The sequence below is a fragment of the Pseudorca crassidens genome, chromosome 19 (assembly GCF_039906515.1).
Source record: "Pseudorca crassidens isolate mPseCra1 chromosome 19, mPseCra1.hap1, whole genome shotgun sequence".
Lineage (NCBI taxonomy): Eukaryota > Metazoa > Chordata > Mammalia > Artiodactyla > Delphinidae > Pseudorca > Pseudorca crassidens.
The window spans coordinates 36355125-36379529 of record NC_090314.1 but is presented as its reverse complement, the minus strand read 5'-3'; the positions used below and the strand labels follow the sequence as shown (position 1 = coordinate 36379529).

The window sequence follows — 24405 nt, the reverse complement described above, 5'->3', positions numbered from 1 at the left end:
GTATAGCACAGGGAACTATATTCAATATCCTGTGATAACCCATAATGGAAAAGAATTTGAAAAAGAATATATGTATGTGTAACTGAATCACTTTGCTGCACAGTGGAAACTAACACAACATTGTAAAACAACTGTACTTTAATAAAACAAAATTTAAAAAAAAGGACTGTTGCTTACCACGCAGTGTTGGTTGAAGCTTAAATCAACTGTATGCGTAAGGAAGCTGAGACCCAAAAAGGATGATTCAACTCCTCTGCCTCCATTCTTTCTGCCCTTACGCTCAAGATTAGAATTCTAGGAAGAAAGCATTTAACATGTTCTTGGCTGGGGATGGAGCGCCTTCACTGAAACTCTTCCCACCAAACTTTACCAATGGCAATGATTCTTTCCCCTAAAACTCAATTGGGGTTCTGAACCTGAAAAAGAGGAGTGGACCCAGGACGTGCAAAATCACAAATGTCTACCATATTCCTGCCCAGAGACATCCTAAACTCCAGCCTCTTTCCTACTCCACTTCTCCCAAATATCCTTTGAATAATTTCCCTGCCTTCACAACTGGTCTTCTTGCTACTCTTCCTCACTCGCAGATCTTCCCACCCTACCAGCAATCATTGTCTAAAACACAAATCTGATCAGTCCAGAACGTTTCCTGCTAAAAACCATTTATGGCTTCCCATTGCCCTTAGATAACGTTTTTGCTGTTGTTTTTGTTTTGGTTTGGTTTTGGGGGGGAGTCTGTGGAGTTTTTTGGGTCTCATTTCAACTTTTATTACCCTCATCATATGCAGGGTGTGTAGACAAAAGCTTTTTATCAGCTAACTATATTGAAAAGATAAACACTGTAATAGTTCATGTGATCCAAAATGGGCAAAGGCAAAAGACAAGCTTCCTCTCAATAAGAAAAGTTTCAGACCTAGGAAAAGGACAATACTAATTTTAAAAAACTGTATTTACTTAGAGGCATTCAGATTGTCAACAAAATTGCTGCAACTTTTTTTATTTTTTTTTTGCAATTACAGAGTGGTATTCGGTTAACAGAACAACAATTACTTCGTATATAAGCTGCATCAGAGACAACTGAAGATGAAAAAACTATCCCCATACATGACTCATTTGTATTGTGTACCAGCAAGAACCTACTTTAAATTTCCATGCCATGGGCTTCCCTGGTGGCGCAGTGGTTGAGAGTCTGCCTGCCGATGCAGGGGACACGGGTTCGTGCCCCGGTCCGGGAAGATTCCGCATGCCGCGGAGCGGCTGGGCCCGTGAGCCATGGCCGCTGAGCCTGCGCGTCCGGAGCCTGTGCTCCGCAACGGGAGAGGCCACAACAGTGCGAGGCCCGCGTACCGAAAAAAAAAAAAAAAAATTCCATGCCAATTTACTTCCCAACGCTGTATCACGCAAGGTTAGCAGCCATTGAAAATACCACCAGGACAGGGTTAGCTAGAGACACATTCAGCAGCATAACTATACAGAAAAAGACACTGTATGGTTTTAAAACAAATCTTACACAGCCTTACATTTCAATTTTTTCTTAAAAAGGAGTGAGTTGTGTACAGGGGTGTTAAATGCTTTACAGACAAGACAAGAAAAAAAAACTTAGAACCAACTTATTCATCATCATCTTCTTCATCTTTCTCCTCCTCCCCCTTTTCATCTTTCTCATCTTCCTTCTTTTTCTTGCTTTTTTCAGCCTTGATGACTCTCTTTTTCTCTACATCAGCTTTTCTTTAGCTCAGTAGACAGCAATATCCTTTCTATATTTTCCCTTCAGCCTTCTTTTATAAGGCTGCTCGCTTGTCATCTGCTGCAGTGTTATTCCACATCTCTCCCAGGTTCTTTGCAACACCACCAATGGATAGACCCAGGTGTTCTCCTTTGATTTTTTGAGTGAAACTCAGAACAAAATAAGAAAAAGGCCAAAGGAAGCCTCTTGGGTACATTGGGATCCTTGAACTTCTTTTTTGTTTCCCCTTTATAAGAGATACAGGTTTTCATGTCTCTTTTACAATGGGCCTTGTCCACCTTCACCATGTCTTCAAATTTTCCTTTCTCCTTGTAGACATAGTCCATAGAAAACTCCAAGAAGCTGACTGAAGCATTTGGGTGCTTCTTCTTGTGCTTCTCCCAGCAAGTTTGCGCAAAGGATGCATATGACGACATTTTGCCTCTCAGTTTCTTAGGCTCTCCTTGCCCGTGTTTAATTATTTTTCCTCAGCGAGGCTCAGAGTTACCTAGTACCTGTTTGGCTCTCACTTGCCCTGGTGCTGTCTCTGTGGAGCTCAGTGTCCTGCAATGGCTGTCTAGATAAAGTTATTAACAGGGTTTACAGGACCCTTTCCAAACTTTACCTTTCTACAAAGCTTCATTTCCACCACTGCAGCCCCGCTGCTCCTCAGATATGCCCTTTGTGCCTTTGTACTTGTGCTTCCCCTCTCCTGGGAGTCCCTTTTCACATCCTCTATCTCTCAGGATCCCATACATATTCATCTTCCAAAGATGAACTCAGATGTCATCTCCTCATGGAACCCTGTGGAACAAGGTAGGATGAATTGGTTATTCCCTCTTTTGTAGTCTCATCACACTCAATATGGAAATAGATTATAGCCCTGGGCCTGTTTTATTACTGCATTTGTTTACAAGTCTGTCTATCCCATGAGACTGGGAGGTTAAGTCACACACCTAGAACAAGTAACCAACCTGATGGAAATGAATTTGGAGGGAGATGTGATAAACCAGATTGTGTTTTTCATAGTCTAGGCAGTGGCTAAAGACTGCCCACCCGCACCAAAGGCAGGTAACCACCTACTTATTCCCTTTGCTCTTTGGGAAAACAGGGCTTGGAGAGATTTAAGTTATAGAAGAGGAAGGTCTTCTTGTTCCTGGGTTCTTGTAGACAAAAAAGTGAGGTGACTCAGAATGCATGGATTTGGCCTTTGCAGGCTTTTAAAAACAAGGGAGACTTTATCAGGAGCAAGCTGGAAGTCCTGTTAGAAGTGGACAAATGGCTGAGCGGACACCTGAAGAGGCTGCCTCTTGAGAAACCAGCCGGAGGTCTCCAGTGTCTCCAACCACGTACCCATGGAGCTCAAGGAGGTTTGGGGGAGGAGAGACAGATGAGGGAGCCCTCGCTAATCAAGCCTCTACCCTCCAGCGAATGTGAGGCTAATGAGGCGGCCCCATTCCAGGGCACCTCCACACCAAGCCAGCCGGTCTGCCTGTTTATTGCCCGTATGGAGATCATTAATACCTCCTGACACTGGGGTCACTCCTGGGGTCAATCCCTGAGCCCGTTCTGCAGAACAAGGGGAAATGAACTTCCCAGCACATGTGGCTCAAGCCTGGTGGGGAAGGGGACTCCCGTCACCCCACTCAGCTCTGGGAGAGACAGCACCCCAGGCTGTTGGACCCCCTAACACAATCCCTTCTGCCCAAGCTGGATTCTTGAGAGAGTGGTCCTGGGGAATGGCGAAGGGGAGGCCCTGGTCTGGGACAACCCCCACCAAGGCTGTCCCAAACGACAGACGGACACTAATCCCTTGGCGACGGGCAGGGGTGGTGTCTGGGAGCTGCAGCCGCAGCTTGTGAGGGGCCAGACTCGGGCTGCAGATGGCGAGAAGGCACAAGCCTGTGGCCACTTCGGTGCGAGCTGCAGATTCGGCCCCACCCTCCCTGCTTCCCCCGCAGTGATTGGGCCCTCCGGAATCCAAGATGGCGGACAGAGGCGGGGTTCCTGGCCAAGCGAAACTGCGATTGGTGAAGCACAGGTCTTTTGTGCTGAAAGACGGCCTCAGTAGCCATTCAGGGAACTCCTTGTGGTGTAGGTGAGCGCTCAGCCGCCTTACCTCACGCTTAAGCAACCAGGGCCTCATCAATCTTGTCTCTCGCAGCCTCGAAGGGCCAAGGTGGAAACAAGGAACCCCCAGATGGTCCTCCAGGCAGGTCCTTACCCGTCTGGGGCCTCTTTCTCGGTAATGACCGGAACTGGGAATCAGCCCCAGCTGGCCCAAGGAGAAGTAGAGAAGGCCCCCAACTAGCTTGGAGAAAATCAATAGGATTATGAGGTTAATGCCAGAGCAGGCTGAGTGACAGTTACCAAATAAATGATATGGCTGAGGTTAAATGAGTCCCAGTAAATAAAGGAATGTGTTCAAAGGAGAAACTTCAGAAAATGCAGGGACGTGGGGGTCGGGCCTCTGGACTTCTTCCAGCCTTCACTGAACAGGGCACAAACCTCAGCCTTCAACAAGGTCTTGTTGAATTCTAGAAGAGCCACAGTCAGGGGCACTACGTCCCGGGAACACACAGGCTGGGGTCTGTGCCCTGTTCAGTGCCAGTGTTGGCATGGCGCCTGAGCCCAGGGCTCCTTGGGCAGCTCCATCCGCCCAGCTTTGGGTGAGGGAATGGAAACTTAGTATGGAGGTCTGACCAGTTAACAGCAGGGGTATGCCTCTGATTGCTTAGAAGCAGAAAATGGACCAACTGCAGCAAGAGGGGTGGAAGCCAGGAAGCACTTTTTTTTTTCTTTTTCTCAGGAAGCACTTTTATCTATGTGATATCACTTCATGCTTTCTTCTACCCTGTAAGGTGGCTGTTATTATTAAATTCATTTTACAGATGAGGAAAGAGGCTTAAAGCAGATTTTGCTCTAGGTCCCTCTATAAACAGCATGTTGAGGACCAGAATTCAGGCTTTTAAACTTCAAATTCCAAGGGCTTTCTAATAGTGCACATATTTTCATTCTTGAATTCTAATTTGTTTCAGCCCCTGGTTCAAAGAAATCCTTGAGGGCCCAAATTAAAAGCCAGTTTTGGATAATCTATGCTTAGGAAGAATGGAAGGGAGAAAGAGGAGGAAAGAAGGGGCAGAGGGGATTGAAACATTAAATAATTTCTCTGACTTAGGATTTTGTTTTTAACCTAACACAACCCTAGCGGATATACCTTCCTCGGACAGATTGTAAAATAAATGTGTATTTCAGAGAAGTCTTACTGGAGGAAATGGAAGGAAGTGGCAATTCAGGAGCATATAGTGTAATGGGGAAGAAAGTGTGATCGTCTACAGTGAATCCACCTACTGATAAGGACTCTGGAACAGAAGGTCTATATTGCTACCTGTGACTGTGCAAAACCCAGATGTGATTATTCATTCCTTATCCCTGTAGTTCCTCAAGTGAGAGTTATAGTAGGAATCCACCTGTGTTACTGGTGAATCACCGCCCCTGTCCTCAGTCCTGAGGAGGGGCTCAGACCAGCTTACCTCACCCAGGTCCAGGATCAGGCCAGCCCAGTCCTCAGTTCCTTCTAACTGGAAGTTTCCTAATTCTCTTTGGGGGAGAAGGCCTGGGAGGCCAGGGTGAGAGGTCAGGTGTGCAGAGCTGCACGTGTGGCAAGAGGGGAAGCACCTGCAGCAGTAGCTGCCACCCACTACCCATTCTCCTTAGTCAATCCTCCAATTTCCAGAGTGAGCTCAAGCTCCTGCCCCAACTCCAGCTGTCCTGAGTTTGATAATCTCAACGGGATGTGGGCTGGGGAATCTGGAACCAAGATTTGGGGTTAGTGGGTAACAATAAAGCCACAGGGGACAGGTGAATTCCCTGCTGCCTCACCCATCTTTCCTCTTTGGGGGACTTACTAAGGATCCCAGGCCTTAGATTATAGCACACATAGAATAACATGGCTGGGAAGGCAGTGTGGAGGGATGTTCTTTCCTGGATTTGAATGAGAAGGTATGTGCACGTGCATAAGAACACATATGGACACTAAGATATGTATCTTTCACTATGAAATGCCCAAGGACTCACTCAGCACTGAGCTGGACCTTTGCATATGCCTCAGGAGTAAGACTGTAAATAACAGAGACTCAGACTAACAATGATGTAAAGAAATAGGGTTTATTTCTTCTCACATTACAAGAGCAGGTTTACCTGCTCAGTGATGCCATCAGGAACCCAGACTCTTTCTTTTTGCTCTGATATCCTTAGCATATTGGCCTTTATCTTTCTTGCCTCAAGGTCTCTAGAGAGTGAGAACTCCAAGGATCTCATCCACAGGGGAAAAGAAGACTATGTCTTCCCCTTTTTCAAGAAAGCAAAAAATTCTCCACATCCTTTCTCCTCTCCAGTCTTTTGCTTAGGCCTCATTGGCCAACACTGGGTCACATGACCACTCCTAGCTACAAGGAAGGGAGTCTATGAGAGCATGGAACAGGATTTCCATGATTGGCACAGAACAGTGGTTCTCAACCTCGGCTCTATTCTCAGAGATTCTGACTCTGTTGGTCAGGGTTGGGGCTTGACATTGGTATTTATTAAATTCTCCAAAAACCTAGGATTTAAAAAAAAAATGTAATTGCTTTTTACTACAGTATGGTGCCAACTCAAGTAATCATCTTCAGCCAAACCCACCCTGGGTTCTGGACAAGCCACCTTATTGTACTGACTGGGATTCTCTAGCTTATCCTGTAGCCCCTGCTCCCTTTGGAACTGATTATATAGGTGATTAATTAGTACATTTGTAGGTCATTTGTTAGTGAATTTGCAGTTAGTAACTGGTTAGCTAATCAGCTGGGTAACTAATTAATAGAATGGTTAGTTGGCCTTTCCTCTTGTTTATGTGTCTGGCACATAGTAAGTACTTGATAAATATTTCTTTGGGTGAATGAATCCATAAAATGGAGATAAAACGGAGTTAATACCGCATCAAATGAGATAGTAGCTATGAACTTTGTAAATGATAAAACACTGTAAAGATATAAGAATAACATTTACATGAGAAGCTACTTTAAAATTTAGGGCCAGAGTAAAGTTTTTCCCCCCATCCTTCACCAAGGAAATAGTGTTTCCACATTTCTGAAATGGAGAACTACCATTTTGCCCTGTTGCTAGTAAGCCAGATTTCTCTCTCAATTATAGCAACTTTGTCAACACTTAGCGATAGCATATATTCTTTCTCCTTTTTCCTTGACCCTACTTTGTCTTTCTACCTGTATTTTTATTAGCTTGTTTTGGTTATAAACCACCTCAAGCCTTTTTGGGAAAGAGGTGGGGTAAAATTAATTTTAAAAATACTTGGGAACTAACCTTTATTATCTACCTACCACATGCCAGGCATTCACATGTATTGACTTAGCCAAATCTCACGACTAGCTAGTAGGTTGGTGCGATTATCCCCATTTTATGTAGGTGTCAAGGGACTTGCTCAAGGTCATACAGCTGCTAAGATTTCAGAACCAGATTTCAAAACCAAGGCCAGTCTACACCAAATCTGAGACCTTTCCCCTAAGCAACCCAAGTTGGTGTGATAGATGCTTGGTGATGGTCAACTATTTACTTAGCTAGTTGAGGAGAGTTTTTGTACTTTGAACTCCTCAAATAAGTCTTGGGGGAAAAATTGGTCTTTTTCCTTTCGCCACAGGCCATTTATCAGCAAATACCATACTTCATCAATTGTATGCTATTCTATTATTTTATGTACCACTAAGAAAAAAAAACCCTGCTACTTAAACTATGACACACCATTGATGTTAAGATGCATCCTAATTTCAGAGATGTCAAAATGCGAAAAATGTGTGTCTTAGAATCAACAAAATGATGTATTCCATCCTACTAATGGAGAATTTGTGTACATAACCTCCCCTCTTTTCTTGCTCAATTGCTGGCTGGTTTGCCCCTTCCTTTTCTTATTTTTTTATTTATTTTATTTACTTATTTTTGGCTGTGTTGGGTCTTCGTTGCTGCGCGCAGGCTTTCTCTAGTTGCGGCGAGCAGGGGCTACTCTCTGTTGCAGTGCGCGGGCTTCTCATCGCGGTGACTTCTCTCGTTGTGGAGCGCAGCCTCTAGGTGCACGGGCTTCAGTAGTTGCGACATGCAGGCTCAGTAGTTGTGGCGCACGGGCTTAGTTGCTCCGCGGCATGTAGGATCTTCCTGGACCAGGGATCGAACCTGTGTCCCCTGCATTGGCAGGCGGATTCTCAACCACTGCGCCACCAGGGAAGCCCCCCCACCCCTTCCTTTTCATCACCCAAACCTTGCCTGTCTCTTCAATATCGCATTTCTCCACATCATCATGAACTGTCAGTTTTGATTTGGATTATCTCTCATGAGTCTCCAGAAAGCCTTGCACTCATAGGAGGTTTCCACTCTAGTTTTTTTAAAGAGCTACCTTAGATGGTCTTATTATGAACTTCCTCCAGTGGCTGTCATCAAACTCCTTCCAGAGTCTGGCCTAAGTCTAGTTTTCCCATGGTAACTGGTGATTCACTGCCCTCCCTGTTCACCATTCCACACAGTAGTTGGTTGGTCTGTACGCTATTTACTTGCAAGGGATTTCCCTCCAGGCTGTTGGAGAGGGCATGGGAGGGGGCTTGGGCGCAGAAGTGGGCATGTCATCCAGTTCTCCCTAACACAGGAAACATGACTCCCCAGGCGTCTCCTGAAACACCAGGGCCTTCCCTTTCTCCACACCAGGAGGAGGCAGGATTGGGGGAGGATTCAGCTTCTCCACCCCTCTTAGACCTTACTTCCCCTTCCTGGTTTGGGACTCCATGAGACAAGTCAGGAAGGGAAGATGAGGCAGTGGGATCTGGTACTGCTGGGGGAGATGAAGATTCTTGAGCAGTGGGCCCTTGTGGAGCTGGGTTACAGGCTCCTGACAGCAGCAGCTGGCTTTTCTGAGGTGGTGTTCTGCTTCCCCCTTTGTGTGCAGGGTTCTGGGGAAAGCACTGATTCTGGCTTTCCATTTCCTAGCATTATAAAAGGGACAGAGCCATCCAGGATTTTCCCTGTCCTGTTCCCGTCGATATGATTTTGAGGTCAGAATCTGGAAAGGAACAGAGGCTGATTGGAGAGGCTGGGACACCATGGAGGCAGGGATACAGCCCATGCTGAGAAGTGAGGGGCTAATCTGGGAATCCTATTGACAGAGGACTCTGGGGCCTTTGCAGATGGGTGGGCAGGCAGACCTATCCTGGCCCCAGTGTTCTGGGCATGTTACAGGCTGTGAGGCTTGGGCATGGGCTGAGGTCCACATGGGTCTGTGTGCCTGTGCAGCTGCAGGAGCCTGTGGTGAGGTAGAGTCAGACACAGAGAAAAAGAGATAAGTGAGACAGAGGGAATCAGAGGCCGGACCGGGAGGTCCAGGTGGCTGAGGGGCACTCACTTTCGGAGGCACCTTGGCTGTCTGGCTCAGTGCGAAGCCGCCTGGGCTTCCTAGACTGGAGCAGGCACTGGGCTTCCTCTTCAGCCCTCCGAGATCTCGGGGAGCTGCTGGCAGAGTCCTGGCCCTGGTCCGCAGTTTCCCCAAGAGGCTCTGCCAAGCCTTGGCACCTCGGAGCCTGGGCCTGGGCTCGGATTCAGGCCGGCGCCGCACCTCCCCGCCGCCGCCGCTGCCGCTGCCGCCGCCGCCGCCGCCGCCGCCGCCGCCGCTCCAGGCCGGACCGCCCTAGCGCACGCAGGGCCTGCCCTAACCCGTGACCCCCGCGGTCGACTCCAGCGCCCGCTGCCCGCTGGGCCCGGACGAGCGCGGGCCAGTGAGCAGCGGAGTCGGTCCCAGACGAGGCCCGGCCCGGCTGTCGCGAGAGGGCCCGGAACCCGACAGCAGGAGCGAGCGCGCGCCAGCGCGCGGAGGTGTGAGAATGTGAGGCGGGCAAGGTCGGGAGCCGCCGTGCGGGGCGGTGGGGCGCGTGTGCGCTGTGGCCGCCGAGCGGGCTCACGAAGAAAGCGGGCACGGCCGGGAGCGGGCTCGGACCGCGGTGCGTGCGGGCAGGCGGGCCCCGCGGCCTGCGGCTCGGCGGAGGGCGGCCGTCTGGAAGTGGGCCCCGGCCCCGCCGGCCCGGCGTGCGGCGCCCCTGGGTGCGGGCTGCGCCGCCGCCCCTGGCCGGCCATTCTGGTTGTCGAGCCTCGGGTGGGAGCCGCGCGGCGCCGCCAGGCCGCTCGCCCTCTCTTCCCCCCCCACTCTAATCTAAACCATGCGGGCTCCCACCCCGAGCCGGCCGGCGGGGCCCGAGGGCCGCGGAGAGGGCACCGGGCCGCGCGCTGGTGGAGCGGCAGCCCACTCCGAGCTCGGGGTCCCCGGACCATGGAGCCAGGGGACCCTCGAGCCCCCTCCCCGGGGGGCGGCGGGCGCGGACTGATTGACAGCAGCGACGTCAGCGCGGGGAGGGGGGTGCGGCCCCGGAGGGAGGGAGGGAGGGAGGAGGAGGGAGCTGAGGCCCCAAAGTGCAGCCTCGGAGATCAAGGGCCCGCTCCAGAACCGGGATGTGTGCGGCCACGAGGGCGCGGCGGGCAGCGGAACCCTGACCCAGCTGCCCAGAGTCGGAGTCCCGGCTGACCCGGGCTCCTCGGACCCGAGCCTGCAGCGGACCTCGGGCCGCAGGCGCCAACGCATGCGGCAGCGCAGTTAGGGTGAGTGAGGGTCCCGGCGTGGGTGGGGGTGAGTCGGGAGTGCGGGAGAGGGGCAACCCCGAAACCAGGGAGGATGAGCTGGAAAGGGGGAGAGTAACAGGACCTGGGTAAGAACCTCGGGGACAGTCAAGGCGGCAAGAGGGCGGCGAGAAGAGTTTCTAATCCGGCTGCCGCCTCGCCCGACTCCCAGCGGTCGGAGCTCGAGCCCTTCTCTCCTCCTAGTAACCGGACGAATTGGGTCTAAGGGCCCAAGAACATAGAAACGACAGCGCCAGCGCCAAAGGAACAAGGTTAGGACGAGACAAGTGGAGCGGTGGCCTTGAAATTGGTGTTTGAAGAATAAGAAAGGCCAAGGAGGAGGGCCCAGGTACTTGGCGAATATCGATGTGGAAATGTTCGTGATCAGAACACTGGACTACAGTGCCTTTGATGCAACAGGGTCGTCAAAATTAAAGCAAGGAGCATACTATATAAATAATGATCCATGATCAAGAATTATCAAAATATGAGCAATTACCCAAAAAGCAGGGCTAAGCGGCATAACTAATACAGTACTCGGACTTTAAAACAACAATAAAATAACAGTCACTCTCAAAACCAAGTGAAAATTGTAATCACAAATTTGAGAGAATCATAGACAAAGTGATGGAACAATGTGATAAGAACTATTGTATTAAAATCAATAGAATAAGAAATAGTAACAGTGTAAAAATCATAAAACTGTAGGAAAAAGGTGAACAATGAAAATACTAATAAGGGAAATACTAATATTAGTAGTATTGACAGAATACTATCATATAATTTATTATTGATACTATAGTGAATTATTAAAATAAATGTTAACCAAAATCTTAAGAACAATAGTAATATAAATAAAGACAGCAACAAGAATTACTGGAGTAATATGACAATTTATGACCAAGGTTTTAATAGTCCCAACAACATTATAAATAATGGTAGAGTAATAAGTATTGTACCAATGTGATGAGAAAACAGAGTATTAAGAGCTACAACAATATTACAAATTATGACAAAGTAACAAGAAGTAATGATGCATTGAAAAATAAGTAGCGAATTAAGATCCATAACATTACAAATAATGACAAAGTAACAAGATATTGTAACGATGTGATGAAGAATACCTGGAGTATTATGAACAATCCTAACAAAACAAATAATGGTAAAATAACGAGAAGTATTATAAGGACATGAAGGAAATGAATGTGAATATTGAGAACAATAATACTACAAGTTATGGTAAATAAATTACTGAAACTGTGACAAAGTACAAACAGAGACTGAGGAGGCAGCACGGAAACATTTCAGGGATACAGAGTAAAAATAAAAATAATGAGAGATTAACATGACCTATTGGAAGACTATATTTAATAATTGCCTAGGTTTTAGTAATAGTATTACGAATGTGCCAGGAGGCCCTAGAATGATGGAGCAGTGACAGGAAAGCAATAACAACATATTTGATAATGATGAATTAACAAATCAAACCAGTACTTAAACCATACAGTATTAAAAATAACGTACTAATAGCTTGTGTGATAGAATAAGTAGTCTTAATGTTATTGAATTGACCAGAATACTACTCTGATAATAGAGATAATTAAAATAGTATAAAAAATTAACAATTCCCCCAGTGCGAGAAAAGTATCACCAGTAATCTAGAAATGAAAAGAAAAATGCTGTTCTTCTTAAAAAAACGAGTCAACTGAAAGTGACGGACCCGAGCGCACAGGGCGCGGAGCCGGCCGGCCGCGTCCGCCGAGGGCTCCAGAAGAAGGGCGAGCGCGGGCCGCGCACCCCGGCTGGTGCGGGACCCGCTCTATTGGCGTCCCAGCGCGCCGGGGCTCGGGGTCCGACGGGACCGGACAGCGGGGATGGCCGTGCCGGGCGGGAAGAAAAAGGAACGAGCGGGGAGCTCCAGCGAAGGCGAATCTTCGCGATGTCGGGATGTGGCTGCGTGGCGGAGAGAAAAGGAAGAGGCGAACCTCGAGTTGGGGAATGAAAGCCCAACGCAGCCCTTGTCCCGCGTGGTAGCGGTGGAACTGGCGTCAGTGGACGCCGGCCGCGGATGTGCTCAGCACCGGGCAGGACTGAGAGCGCGCGGCGCAAGTCGCGGGGAGCCGCTGCACAGCTCCGGGTGTGACAAGTGTCCGCAGAGGACCTAGTGGCCAAGACAGCATCAGGCCAGGCGGCCCCTCCTGGCCCCGCGGGCCGCAGCATCTGGACCAGCGGATTGCGGGTGCCCATCCCGGCTGACCCCAGATATAGTTGGAACCAGCGTGTTGGGCCAGAGCGCACAACTACCCCCGTTGCACAATGTCCCCTTGCCTGGAGTCTCCTGGGTTTCCAGGCTCGGCCCCGGAACCCGCATGTGGCCCAAGGCCGGTGCTGGCATTGGCCATGCCGGGCGAGTCTTCCTCCTCAGTGCCTGTGGCTGGAGGACCGACCCGCCTGTCAGCCTTATCTTTATGGGCTTTTCCCAGCCCCAACTGGCCCCGGCCCCTTTTTATCTCCTCGGTTGCACTTGGCTTGTTTACTTTGTGAGGCCCTGGGAGCCCATGTCTAGGCCTGGGATGGGAGGCCAGTGGTGAGGGACCTGGGCCTTGGAATGCCCAGGGAGAGCCAGGAGAGGACAGAAAGAAGATAGGGGGAGAAAGAGGGAACATTCAGCTGCAAGAAAGGCAGGCAGACATTTAGAAAGCCTCCCCAGAACTTGCCCAGATCCACATGAAGGGAGAAGAGCTAGGAGGTGGAAAGGAGAAGCAGGGATAACGCAGGGTTGCACCCACGATGAGGCAGGACAGGCAGGTCCTTGCAGGCGGGACTCTCATCCTGATATCCCAGGACCAGCTTCCGGAAGGAAGCAGGCACATGAGCAGGCGTGTGAATAGTCCTAGTCGCTTGGGGAAGGGTAGCTGTGCCCTGGGGCAGGACTAGGCTGTGCCTGTCAACTGGACTCAACTGGCCTGGTCCTTAGCTGGGAAGGGTCTGAGTCCTTTGCCTCAAAGCAGAGCCCTTTGAAGCTAAAATCTAAAGTGTGAGTGAGTGAGCCAGCCAGTGTGCATGTGAGGGCAAGGCTGGGGTGGCCCCTGGCTGAGTTCGGGGCCTGAATCAGAGTGGCCCTAGGAAAATGTGGCTACTTGGGTGACTTGTAGGCTATGAGAAGGTGCTGTGTCTGTGTGTGAGGACGTGGGTGCCTGCGTGGGTGCCACACAGGCATCTGAGGGAGTGGGAACGTACAGGAAGGAAAACCTTTGGTTCAGGAAGCCTCTACCTGACTGCTGTCTGAGGGAGTGGGTTTGGGCAGATGAGTGACCAGGAGCCTGAGAGGCCGCTCAGCCGAAGGCCCTCTCTGCCACTGTGGAGCCCTGGGAGCCCAGGCCCTGCCCTCCTGGGCTGACTCTCCTCTCCTCCCTACCCAGAAGGTGTCCTGGCTGCCCTGGGCCAAGAGTGAGCCTGGACCCCAGTTATTAGGAACAGACGAAAAAGACCCAGACTTCAGGCTCCAGGGTCCACTGGAGCCCAGCAGGAGGACGCACTGGGGGTGCAGCTGGGGCAATGCTGAGAGGGCGGTCCTTCCCCCAGACCTACTCGTCACACAGCCCCACACCCAGGGCAGGAGGACCTGGAACCGCACACAAACCCTCCCAGGTCCAGACCCAGAGGGAGGAGGCGAGGGTCCTGACCGCGCTATTCTCCCTCCTCCAGCTCGGGAGGGGGCGGGGTCCACGTGCATCAGGGCGGCCTCCCAGCAGTGCCCGAAGCACCCCCCACCGCCAGCCGCGGCTCGGCTCCAGGGCTGCCGGGTCTCGGGCGCGTGTGGACATGGGCATATGACTCGCGTGTGCTGTGCCCACAGGAGATGCTGCAGGATAAGGGCCTGTCGGAGAGCGAGGAGGCCTTCCGGGCCCCGGGCTCGGTGCTCGGCGAGGCCAGCGCCGCCAACGCCGCCAACGCCCCCGAGCCCGCGCTGGCCGCGCCGGGCCTCAGCGGAGCCGCGCTTGGCAGCCCCCCGGGCCCCGGCGCCAACATCGCCACCGCTGCCGCCGCCGAGCAGGTAGGGCCGGGCCGGGCAGGCCGTCGGGTGGAGGTCGGGCGTCGGTTTGTCTGCAGGGCCGCCTGTGTCTGTCAACCGCCCCACTGCGGGCAGGACTGTCTGCCTGTTCGCGCTCCCCTGGGCAGGGCTCGCCTTCTGCCCTTCGTCCTTCCTCCACCTCGAGCCCTTGAGGCTGCTCTGAGACAGGCCGGGGAGGGGAGCCCGCGCCGGAGCGAGCCCAGGAAAACAGTCCAGCTCCGACGACCCTGAGAGGGCGGGGACAAAAGCCTGGGACCAGGCGGGGTGAGTAGCCCCTGGCCGGGTGCTTGCGGGAGCCGCCGCCGAGCTCCGAGGCCTAGGGGACACCACCGTGACCATGTGCACGCCCTCTGCCTGTGCGGGTCCGCAGGAGGTGTTTGCGGGTGCGCGCCTCTGGCCGAGGGTGTGTGTGCCCATCCTGTGTTGGTGTGTCTGCCCGCAAGCCTGTGGCTATGTCGGGCCACGTGCAGTGTTTATGTTTGTGCAAGGGTGTGTCATCTACCCTGGCACGGTCGGTTAGTGTGTCCTCTGCGGGCCCGTCTGTAGATGCAGCTCCGAAGAAGGGGATTTCAGCCACTGATTAAATTTTTAAAAATTCACCAGTGGTACAGAATAATTTTTTGAAACGACATCTCGAGGCGTGGGCACCTGGGGCTGGCAGTGTCCTGCATGGTCCCTTGGGTCTGTGTTCCCCTTTCTGATGGCTCTGCGTGGAGCCGTGGGCAGGGCGACACAAGTCCCCTCTCTCCCATCCCTAGACTATCGAGAACATCAAGGTGGGCCTGCATGAGAAGGAGCTCTGGAAGAAGTTTCACGAGGCGGGCACCGAGATGATCATCACCAAGGCGGGCAGGTCAGCGCTGGTTTTACTTCGGGGGTGGGGATGACGGATGGGGGCAGTGGGGAGCCCCAGGGGCTCCCTCAGCAGTCCTCTCGGTCTTCAGCCCAGGGGGCGACTGGAGTCCCCTTCGCCATTCTGGCCTTAGCTCCAAGTCCCGCCACAGCATCAGAACTGACCTCGGAAGCCCGCGGGGGGCTACACCACAATCGAGAGGCACGGGATGGAGGGAGGGGAGGGGCAGTGATATGCAAATGAAACGCAAGCAGGGTCGCGTTGCTGGAGGTCTCCGCTCCAGCACTTTTGGCCCCTGGGGGGCTGCTTTGTCCTCCTCCTTTTGGGGAGCTGCTGGGTTTCTCAGGATTGTATTGACTGGGGACCCGGAGATGCCCCTCAACAGACTGAGGAAAGGGTAATGGGACCACGTTTTCCTATTTCCATTGCTTTTCCCGGGGCAGCTCGAACCCCAAGCCTCTCATCCCACGGGCGCCGCTCCGCCAGTTGCCAGCACCCTCCTCGGCCAAGGGGAAGGCACCGTTGGGCCCTGTGTGTGTGTTGTTCGGGGAGTAGCCCTCGGGTGGCTGCCAGAGAGGGATGATTTATAAAGTGGAACCATCTTTAAAATGTGCTGGTGTCTGTGGGAGAGAGCCTGGAGGAGAGGGAAAGAGGAGGAAGATGCAGAACGGGGCATGATGGAGAGATTCGCTGGGGCGGTGCACCCTGGGTGGGGTTGGAATCACAAGGAGAGCGGTTACCAGGTGAAGGGAGATGGCTGCAGATGGAGAAGCTGGAAGGTTCAGGTTCAGAAACGTTCTCCCCCCTACTCTGCCTCCTCCACAAACTCACACTGGATTTTGGTTCCCGGGGTACAGTTTAGGTGTGAAAATGTCCCTTTATCTGACACTGGACCCGTAGTTGGGTTTTCTGAGGAATAAGGTGGTGAAGCTTCAAGGGCCGGGGTGGGGGAGTCAGACCTGGGGTGGGGGCAGGCTACCCGTTCCGCTCACCTGCTTCCATCTGTGCCACCCTCAGGCCAGGTACTTTAGAGTCTATGCCCTTTCCTCATGTCCATCTGTAAAATAATAGGTTTTTCTTTATACAGTTGCATGTAAAGCCCTTAGCACAGCTCCTGGCACATGTAAGCACACAATAAATGCTAGCGAATACTGTTCATCATAATTAGAGAAATGTCTGGCATTTACTCAGCGTTTTGTTCTACTTTTTAGAGAGCTCTGCTGAACTGCTTAGGGAATGATGGGTCAGAGGAAACAAAAAGCTGGCAGTTTGCTGGGTCCTTCCAGTCTGCTTACTGAGAGGCCTTGCAAATTTTCCTTTGTTTTGTTGGGGGAGGGGGTCTAGGCACTCGGCTGCCCTCTTGCCTAAGTCAGGGAGGTGGCAGGGCCACCCAGGGCCTCTATCGGGGGAAGGAACAAGGAAATGTCTGGACTGGAGTTTGCTGCATTTTGGGGATGGGGAACCCGGGATGCACTGGGGAACCTGGTGGGGGAACGGTCGTTGAGGACAGTGGGGATCAGGTGTCACAAGGCCTGCCTCTGCCTAGTTGTGTGCACTTGGGCTAGTCCCCAAGCTTCCTGTGGCTCAGAGGTGTCAGGTAAAACAGGATGGTGACTGCAGACCTACCTGCCATCCTTCCTTTTTCAGTTACTGTGAGACTCAAACCAGGGACCTTATGAGCAGTGCTTGGTAAATTGTTGAGCGGATTATAGGTGTGAAGAGGGGATTTATTTCTTGTTACTGCTGGGATGTAGAGAAGAAAAGAAGAGAAGGATCCAGAACTTCCATCTTGAGGCAGCAGAAATAACCTTGTCTCTTGAAAATGAACCAGCATGTTCTTTGGGCATGTGTGGCCCCTGCCATTTTAAACAAGGCATTTGTGATTCTCCTCAGTGGGGTTTCCTGCACCTGCATGGGTCCTCCTCCCTCCCTTCCCCAACACACATACGCGAGCGCACACATGCGCGCACACACACACATTTCCAGAGGTGACGGGCTTCAGGCAGATATTTGTGCCTGATCCTAGTGACAGAAGAGGCACATCCCTAGAGGCTTAGAGGCAGGCCTCAGGGAATGATGATAATAATTTTTAAATGACCATGACGATGGTGGCCCATTAGGGATTCATCACAGTCTTTCCCTGGCAGAAAGTTATCCTTGCACCAGGTCTAGTCCTTAGGAAAATCACTAGCCTTATCCCCTGCCTGCACGGTTCTCACACACCCTTTTTCTCCTGCGTAGCTGCCCACTGGCTTCAGAGACCACTTTCACCGCTCTGACCCCGTGTCCCCCTCCTCCCCGCTGCCTCCTTCCCATGGCAGCCTTGGAATGCACTGTGTTTTGCTCGGGCTTGTGGCCCTTCAGCGTCCTGTCCAATGCCTCTCCCTGTCCTCCTCTTTGTGTCTCTACCATCAACTTCCTGGGACACTTCTATTTCTCAGCAGATGGCCTGGACATTTCTCCTGAACCTTGAATCATAGATTCCTAGACCGCTTGAGCTGGAGGAGAACCAAGAGAACATAAACCCAACCCCTGAGAAGGGAGGGCATTTGGCCCTTGCCCATAGAAGCAGAGTTAGGCAGCTGCCAGGTCTACGCGAGCCAAGCAATGATGCCCCTCCCCCCAGAACAAGCCCCTAACTGAGAAATTCCCTTGACTGCTTGTTTATGGGGACCTGCGCAAGGTGGAGTTGCTGCTCTGCCCTAGGGACCCTGGCTGGTTAGGGGCGTGATTGCTCTCTGGTTGGCCCGTGGAGGCATGGTGGGGGGGGGGGGGGCAGGGGCTGGAGAAAAGGAGCCCGAATGTTCTCAAGCCAGTATGAGTCCTTAGTCACAAGCCTCTGCCTTAAGCCCCGAAGAGCTGAAGGCCAAAGGAAAAAAGGGTCCCCTTCATTGGATAGTGATTTTGAATTCTCAAACAACTTGAGCTGGTGACTAACATGCCAGCCGCAGTTCAAGCCATCAATTTCTGAACGCTCGGGGTCCCCCGATGTCAGGTATATAATGGGGCCACAGCCTTCCCTAGCCAGTCTCTGTCTCTCTTAGGCCCCTGCACCCAGAGAGTTTATGCCCTTAACTGCAGAGAACAGAGCCCTCTCTGCTTCCTCACATCCCCGCCAAGCTTGATACATGTGAGAAACTGCATTTTCTCCCAAACACAGATAAAAGTGAGCTCTACAAAATTTAAATATAAACCTCCCCAATATGAAAATTTCCTAACCGTCTGACTGCTCTACTCCTAGGTCATGGTTTTGCCACCAGATAAATCTCCACTATCAGCCTTCATAGCCTGTTGAGTTCAATGTTGCTTGTGTTAGTGACAGTGAATTTGTGTTTGAAAAATGAACTACTGATGAGAACTCCTGTTGAACCTGTATTGTTTGTTATTCTGAGGCAAGGATTTGGCCCGGCTTAATCCGGGGCTTCAAAGCCAGTTGCCCTTGCTCTGTATACAGAGCGTCAGAGCCCAGTGGCGTGGGTGATAAGAGAAGTAAGGGTTGAAGACACTGGGAAAGTGGGTTGGGGAGAGAGTGCTTTGATCTCTTTCTAAAGTATTTTCTGAAAGCAAAAGTCTATCAGAAGGAAGTGTCTTCAAAAAAATCTGAGAGAAGCAACTGGCCTTCCAAAACAGCATCCATTCCACACACCCTCTCTCCTGCCCCCCACCTCAGGGAAAGTATTTCTTAAAAATGCTTTGAGTGAAGTAGAAAACTCTGTGTGTGTGTAAAGTGGAAATAAATTACGTAGCTCTGTCATTGCTCTCAGAAACCATTTGGCCACAAAAGCTTTGGTCTCAGTAGAGACGGCACCCCTACCTCCCACCCCCAAACTTAGCCTTAGTTGCTAGGCCCTGGCTTCTTTCCAACACACCCAGAATTCTTCTTTAAGACCCCAAGACACTAGGGATAGAAAATGGATGGGGTTTTCTGTGGACCCCTACCCTTTCCTGCATCCCTTTCCTTTCAAACTCTGGCCTCCACGGGCCTCTGTATGTGTTTATGTACACGTATTTATGATATATACACACACACATATAATTTTTTAATATCAATTTTATTGAAGTGGAACCTTTCTGCAGAAAAGTGAACAAAGCTTGATCGTACAGCTCTACAGACTTTCACAAAATGAACACACTGGTGTTAGCGCCACCCAGATAAAGAAACAGCACGTTGCCGGCCCCCAGAATCCCTCTTGTCTGCCCTCCCAGTCACCGCCTCTGCCCACCTCGAATCCCCTCCCCAGACTTCTCAGCCCTTCGATTTGGTTTTGCACCTACATTTCAGGGAAGGCACATATAGCCGCTCCTGGGGTTCCGGATCCCCCTGAGGAAGCCGGGGGTGTGGTGGATTTGGGGTTGGGGGGCTCTGCTAACTGGAGAGAATCTCGTGGGTCTCCTCGGTTCGTTCTTTCCTGCCCCCCACCCCCTTGGATTGGTGGGGAGTGAATAGGTCAGCACCTTGAATTTGGCCACCCCTTTGGCCCGGGACCGGGCGCCCCGCGGCTCTCTGAGCCCAGTTGAAACTTACTTGGCCTCTCTCTCAGTGCGTCTTTACGGGTTTGTTGCCAAAATCAAAATGCCCCAAACCCTTGCCCGGCGCCCCGCAAGCCTCCAACACCGAGAAACGTCCAAGGAAGCTTATCTTAGCAGTTCATTCTAAAACCATTTCCGAGTATGAAGTAGATAAGGCCCCACGCCCGCACCCTTTCAGAGCCTGCTTCATGATCAGAGGAGAGACCCCCCCGGCTTTCATCTCCTCCCGGGGCCGGCGGGGCAGGCGGCTTGTTTATTCCCTGGCGGAGCAGTTTCCGCGGGGGCCGGGAGCGCCCCAGATGCCTGCGGACCAGGAGTCCGAGGCGGGCGGGGAACCAGAGCCGGGAGAGGGCGCCAGGGCCGCAGAGAGAAGGCACGCAGGGCACGGGGAAGGGGTGCGGAGGGGCGCACCGAGCAGGGGTCTGGGTGGCTGCCGGGTGTTGAGGACAGGGAGCCAGGGCTTCACGGTCACCAGCGCTGGCCGGTGGCAGGGCTGAGTGGGGTACGGGCTGCGCAGTCACTACTTCCCTGCTTGGCCCTCCCTCCCTGTCCCACTGAGGTGTTCACTTCCGCCCCCCCTCCCCGACATGGGTGATGGTTTTCAGGTACATTTTCTTTTGGTCCTAAATCACAGAAGCAATTTACAATTCACTCTATGGTTTCATCTGTTTCAATAGAGAAGACCTTTACAGGGCGGGGTGAGCGCAGAGGAAGCCACAGCTCCCAGTTCAGCTTCCTGAGGCCTGCCCTCCTGGTGAACACTCCCATGCCAGGCCTCTCGGCTCCAACCTTGGACCCTCTGGAACCAAGGGCAGATGCCCTCAGCTCGGGCAGGAGGCCTGCGAGGCTGGAGGAGTGTGTGCTTCAGCTGCACACCAGGCAGGACCTTCATCCTCTGGAGCCCACTAGGTGGGGAAATGATAGTGCCCAGGGTCCCCACTGGGTGTGCTCTCCATGGCCCAGAAGCGGCCACCAAACTGGACGCTAACAGAGACGGAGATACCTGTGTCCATGAAGGCAGCGGTGTCACCTGGCCAGCTCAGGCCAGCTCAGCCCGGAACAGAGGACTTTTGAGCTCCCCATTCAAACCACAGATCTCATCGTCCCTCCTGATTTCTGAGGGCAGTTGCCCTAGGAAGAGGGAAAGGCAGGGCAGTGGCTAGGAGACACCTTCCTTCCCTGCCCCAACTTCCTTAAAACCTCCTGGAGGCTGTTATCCGTCAGGAATCTGGTCCACGGTCAGCTTCCAGGAGAGGCCAAATCACGGGACACCAGCCCCATGCCTTGGGAGGCCGAGGACAGCTCCTTGCCAGCCTTCTCAAAAGCACTAGTCACGTCCGCCTGGCCTCCTGAGCTGCTGAGGTGAAGTACAGTAGCGGGTAGAAGGGCAAGGGCAGGACCCCGTACCCCCCTCTCAGCCTAGGTTATGAAGACCGTTGAAGTGGCAGCGAGCAGTTTTCTCCTGGCCCCCTTTGTGGACGCTGGCTGGGGGGAGCGGGGAGAAGCTGTGCCTGCCCTCTGCTGTCGCCACCTGCAGTGATTATAGGAGAAGCAGGCTGAGTGCAGGCCACTGGTACCAGGCCAACCCTAAGCCCAGCCAGGGCTGCCCCACTCTGTGGCTGTTTCTGTAGCAGTTACAAAATGATAGGCTGCAGGGGACGGGGTTCTTGGCCTTCCCCCAGGGAGGCGGGAGCTGAGCAAACTGCTGCCTCCCTCTCCTTCAGCCTTAGGCCCACCTGGAGAGAGGCTGGGCCAGGAAGAGGGTGGTGCAGGCTCCAGCTGTGCCCCAGGGCCGGCTGGGCAGGGGGCTGGTAAGCAGGAGGCAGCATTGGGTTCCTGGGGAGGGGGTTGGGTGGACATTTGAAAACGCTTTCAATTGACATCTGAGACAAATTCTTCCACACGGTTTATGAGTCCCTAGACTTGCCGCTAGAACTGCCCTCCTCTCTCCAGCCGCACACACGCGCACTCCACCGTGTACGCAAGCACATGTGCTCGTGCACACACATGGTCACACAGCTCCCACACCCCTGGCCCACCACAGCACTCATGGGCCTGCCCTCCAGCGAGAGAGGGTGCACGGGCTGGGGCACCCTCCACCTCAGCGTCCTGGCCTGGGCTTGCTGTAGGGTCTGCCACCTTGTGGGGGCCTGGATCCCTCTGGAAGCCCTGCTCTGTCAAGGTAAGCTGGTTCCCTGTCGACAAAATGGGGGACTCCAATCATCTGTTTGAGGTGTTTAGGACAGCTTCTCCTGAGGGTTCCCGTGCTGTCTCTCAGCTTCGTGAGAGCCGGAGGACCCCCTGATGGCTTTCCCAGAGCTGCTTGGGCTTCTCCCAGCTCAGGGGATTTGGCTCCCAGTGGCCTTAGTGTCTTCAGTTAGGTTTGGCTTCTGCCTCTCTCTTGGGGACATCTTTGGGGGAGATCAGCTAGGAGGGGGTGGGAGCATCTGAGGAGGACTGAGGAAGTTCCCCTCTGAGGAAGTCTGGTGTCAGGGACCTGGTGACCAGGGGAGGGTACCCCGCAGGTATGGGTACATGCTGTTGTATGTTTGGTGTGCTGAGGAGTCTGAGGAAGCTCTTCTCTAGAATGTTCCCTGAGCCTCAGGGTCCTGGACAGTTTCATCATGGGCTGCAGGACCTGGAAAACTTTCTGCTTTTTTGCTGACTCTATTTTCGTAGAGGTAGGTCATACCACTGGTCTGCGGAGGAAGGAGTGCAGTGGGGGTCAGTGGTAAGAGCTGTAAGTGGACTCATTTAATCCACACAGCAACCTATGAGATTGGTAGTCCCATTTTAGAGATAAGGAAACCAAGGCATAGAGAGATCCAAGCAAGCTGGCCAAGGCAGCATGGTGTGTCAGTGGTGGGGCCAGGCTGTGGACCACGGCAGGGAGGTTCTAGAATCCGTGCTCTACTCCTCAGGGCTCCTAGACTGACTTTCCCCGACACCCAGTTAGTGCGCACAGGCCCAGGCAAGGCATTCACAGGGATGAACACCTCTGCTAAACACACAGGAGGCATCCGGAGAGCGAGCAGCACTCCTGCTCTGCTACGAGTTGGTTTGAGGCCTGGGGGTTTCCATAGAGACATGACCCAGAGGAGGCACCTCATTGTTCACGGAAGCAGCTGACAGGGACTCCCAGGTCTTCTGCTCTGGGCCCCTGTAATGCCCCCCCACCCCCACCCCAGAACGTTCGTTGTGTATGGATGACAGACAGGAGGGAAATCAAGGCAGCCTTGTTGGTGTTGAGATCCTCTCTCACATCCTGACCAGGGTCTCTGTGCTTTAGCTGCTCACAACCACAGACTGACAACTGCAGGGGCTCAGAGGGAGCAGCTTGTGCAGCCCTTTCCTCATGGAGGGGGAGGCTGACCACAGAGGGAAGCAACTTACCCAAGGTCACAAAGCTCTGACCAGTGCCGAGACCTCTTGCTAAAGGGGCAGTGCCTCTTAAGGCCTTCTGTCCCCTCGCCCACTCTGTGCCACCTCTCCTGGTGCTCTGTCCACGCCTCTGCGTCATCTCTCGGCTTCCCCCAGGAGGATGTTCCCCAGCTACAAGGTAAAAGTCACAGGCATGAACCCCAAGACCAAGTACATCCTGCTGATCGACATCGTCCCCGCGGATGACCATCGCTACAAGTTCTGTGACAACAAATGGTAAGAACCCGGGACCCTCACATCACCCGCCTTCCCACTCGCACACCCATCCCCACCTGACGTTTGGCCCAGGGACTTACCAGTTAGTCCCAGTGATTGGCCAGATCCGCAGCCTTGGGCGCCGGGCCTGCTGAGGCTACAGGGTCATCAAATGTTCGCACACCTGCTGCTGGCTGAAAATGAGCCGCAGTGTTTGGGCTTCTGGTGGATTTCAAGGGTCTGTGCTCGCCCCACAGCTGTGGACGAACAGGGTGGGTGCCTGTGCTTTGGGATGACAGATGAGCCCCAGCACTGGGCAGGTTTAGGCTCTGGCAGTGCTGTGCTCGGGGAGGGGGGCAGAAGATGGAAGCCACTTTCCTTGGGGGCTTTGGTATTCCATAGTTGGGGCCCAGTTACCTGGGCTGTGGCATCTCTCTCCTGTTCCTCCGCTCATTTGCTCTTTGGCTGCAGAGGCTTCCCTCTTATGCTGTGCCCCCCATCAAGAGAGAGCAGTCAGGTTGAAGGGCGAAACCAAGCTGGGACTGGGTGAAAAAACGCTGGGCTGCTTTTCCTGAGGCCATCCCGTTAGTACCCTGTCTGCCCCCAGAGCCCAGGACAGCGCCCAGGGAGAGAGAGGGATGAATGAATCCACAGCCCGGGACGTGGGCTCAGCGGTGGATGAGTAATAGGCCTGCAGAGCCTGGACCCGGGAGGCCAGATTCGGTGGCCAGGTCCTGCCAAGGGCTTGTCTCTGTTCTGTCTCTGGGCTGGAGCAGCTCCTGGCTCAGGGGACAGCTAGCAGTTCGTTTCTTATGTTTGTTTTGGGGGCAAGCAATTTGAAAATTGTCTACATCCTCTGAGAAGCTACCTCCAAACTTATAACATTTAAAA

General features: G+C 52.8%; 1 protein-coding gene and 1 pseudogene across 2 annotated transcripts in view; one reads left to right on the top strand and one right to left on the bottom strand.

The window, feature by feature from the left end:
- Positions 1-981: 981 nt before the first annotated feature.
- Positions 982-9372, bottom strand: LOC137212700 (high mobility group protein B1 pseudogene; annotated as a pseudogene).
- TBX4 (T-box transcription factor 4) overlaps positions 8519-24405 on the top strand; it is a 32514-nt gene continuing 16627 nt past the window's right edge. The window contains exons 1-4 of one of the 2 annotated variants that reach the window (XM_067716384.1): positions 8519-8675; positions 14280-14477; positions 15254-15348; positions 23416-23535. In XM_067716384.1, the coding sequence (XP_067572485.1) occupies positions 8568-8675; positions 14280-14477; positions 15254-15348; positions 23416-23535 (521 nt within the window). In that variant the 5' untranslated portion in view covers positions 8519-8567. Of the gene's footprint in view, positions 8676-10233; positions 10403-14279; positions 14478-15253; positions 15349-23415; positions 23536-24405 lie in introns of those variants that run through there. The other variant, XM_067716385.1, reaches the window with a different exon arrangement.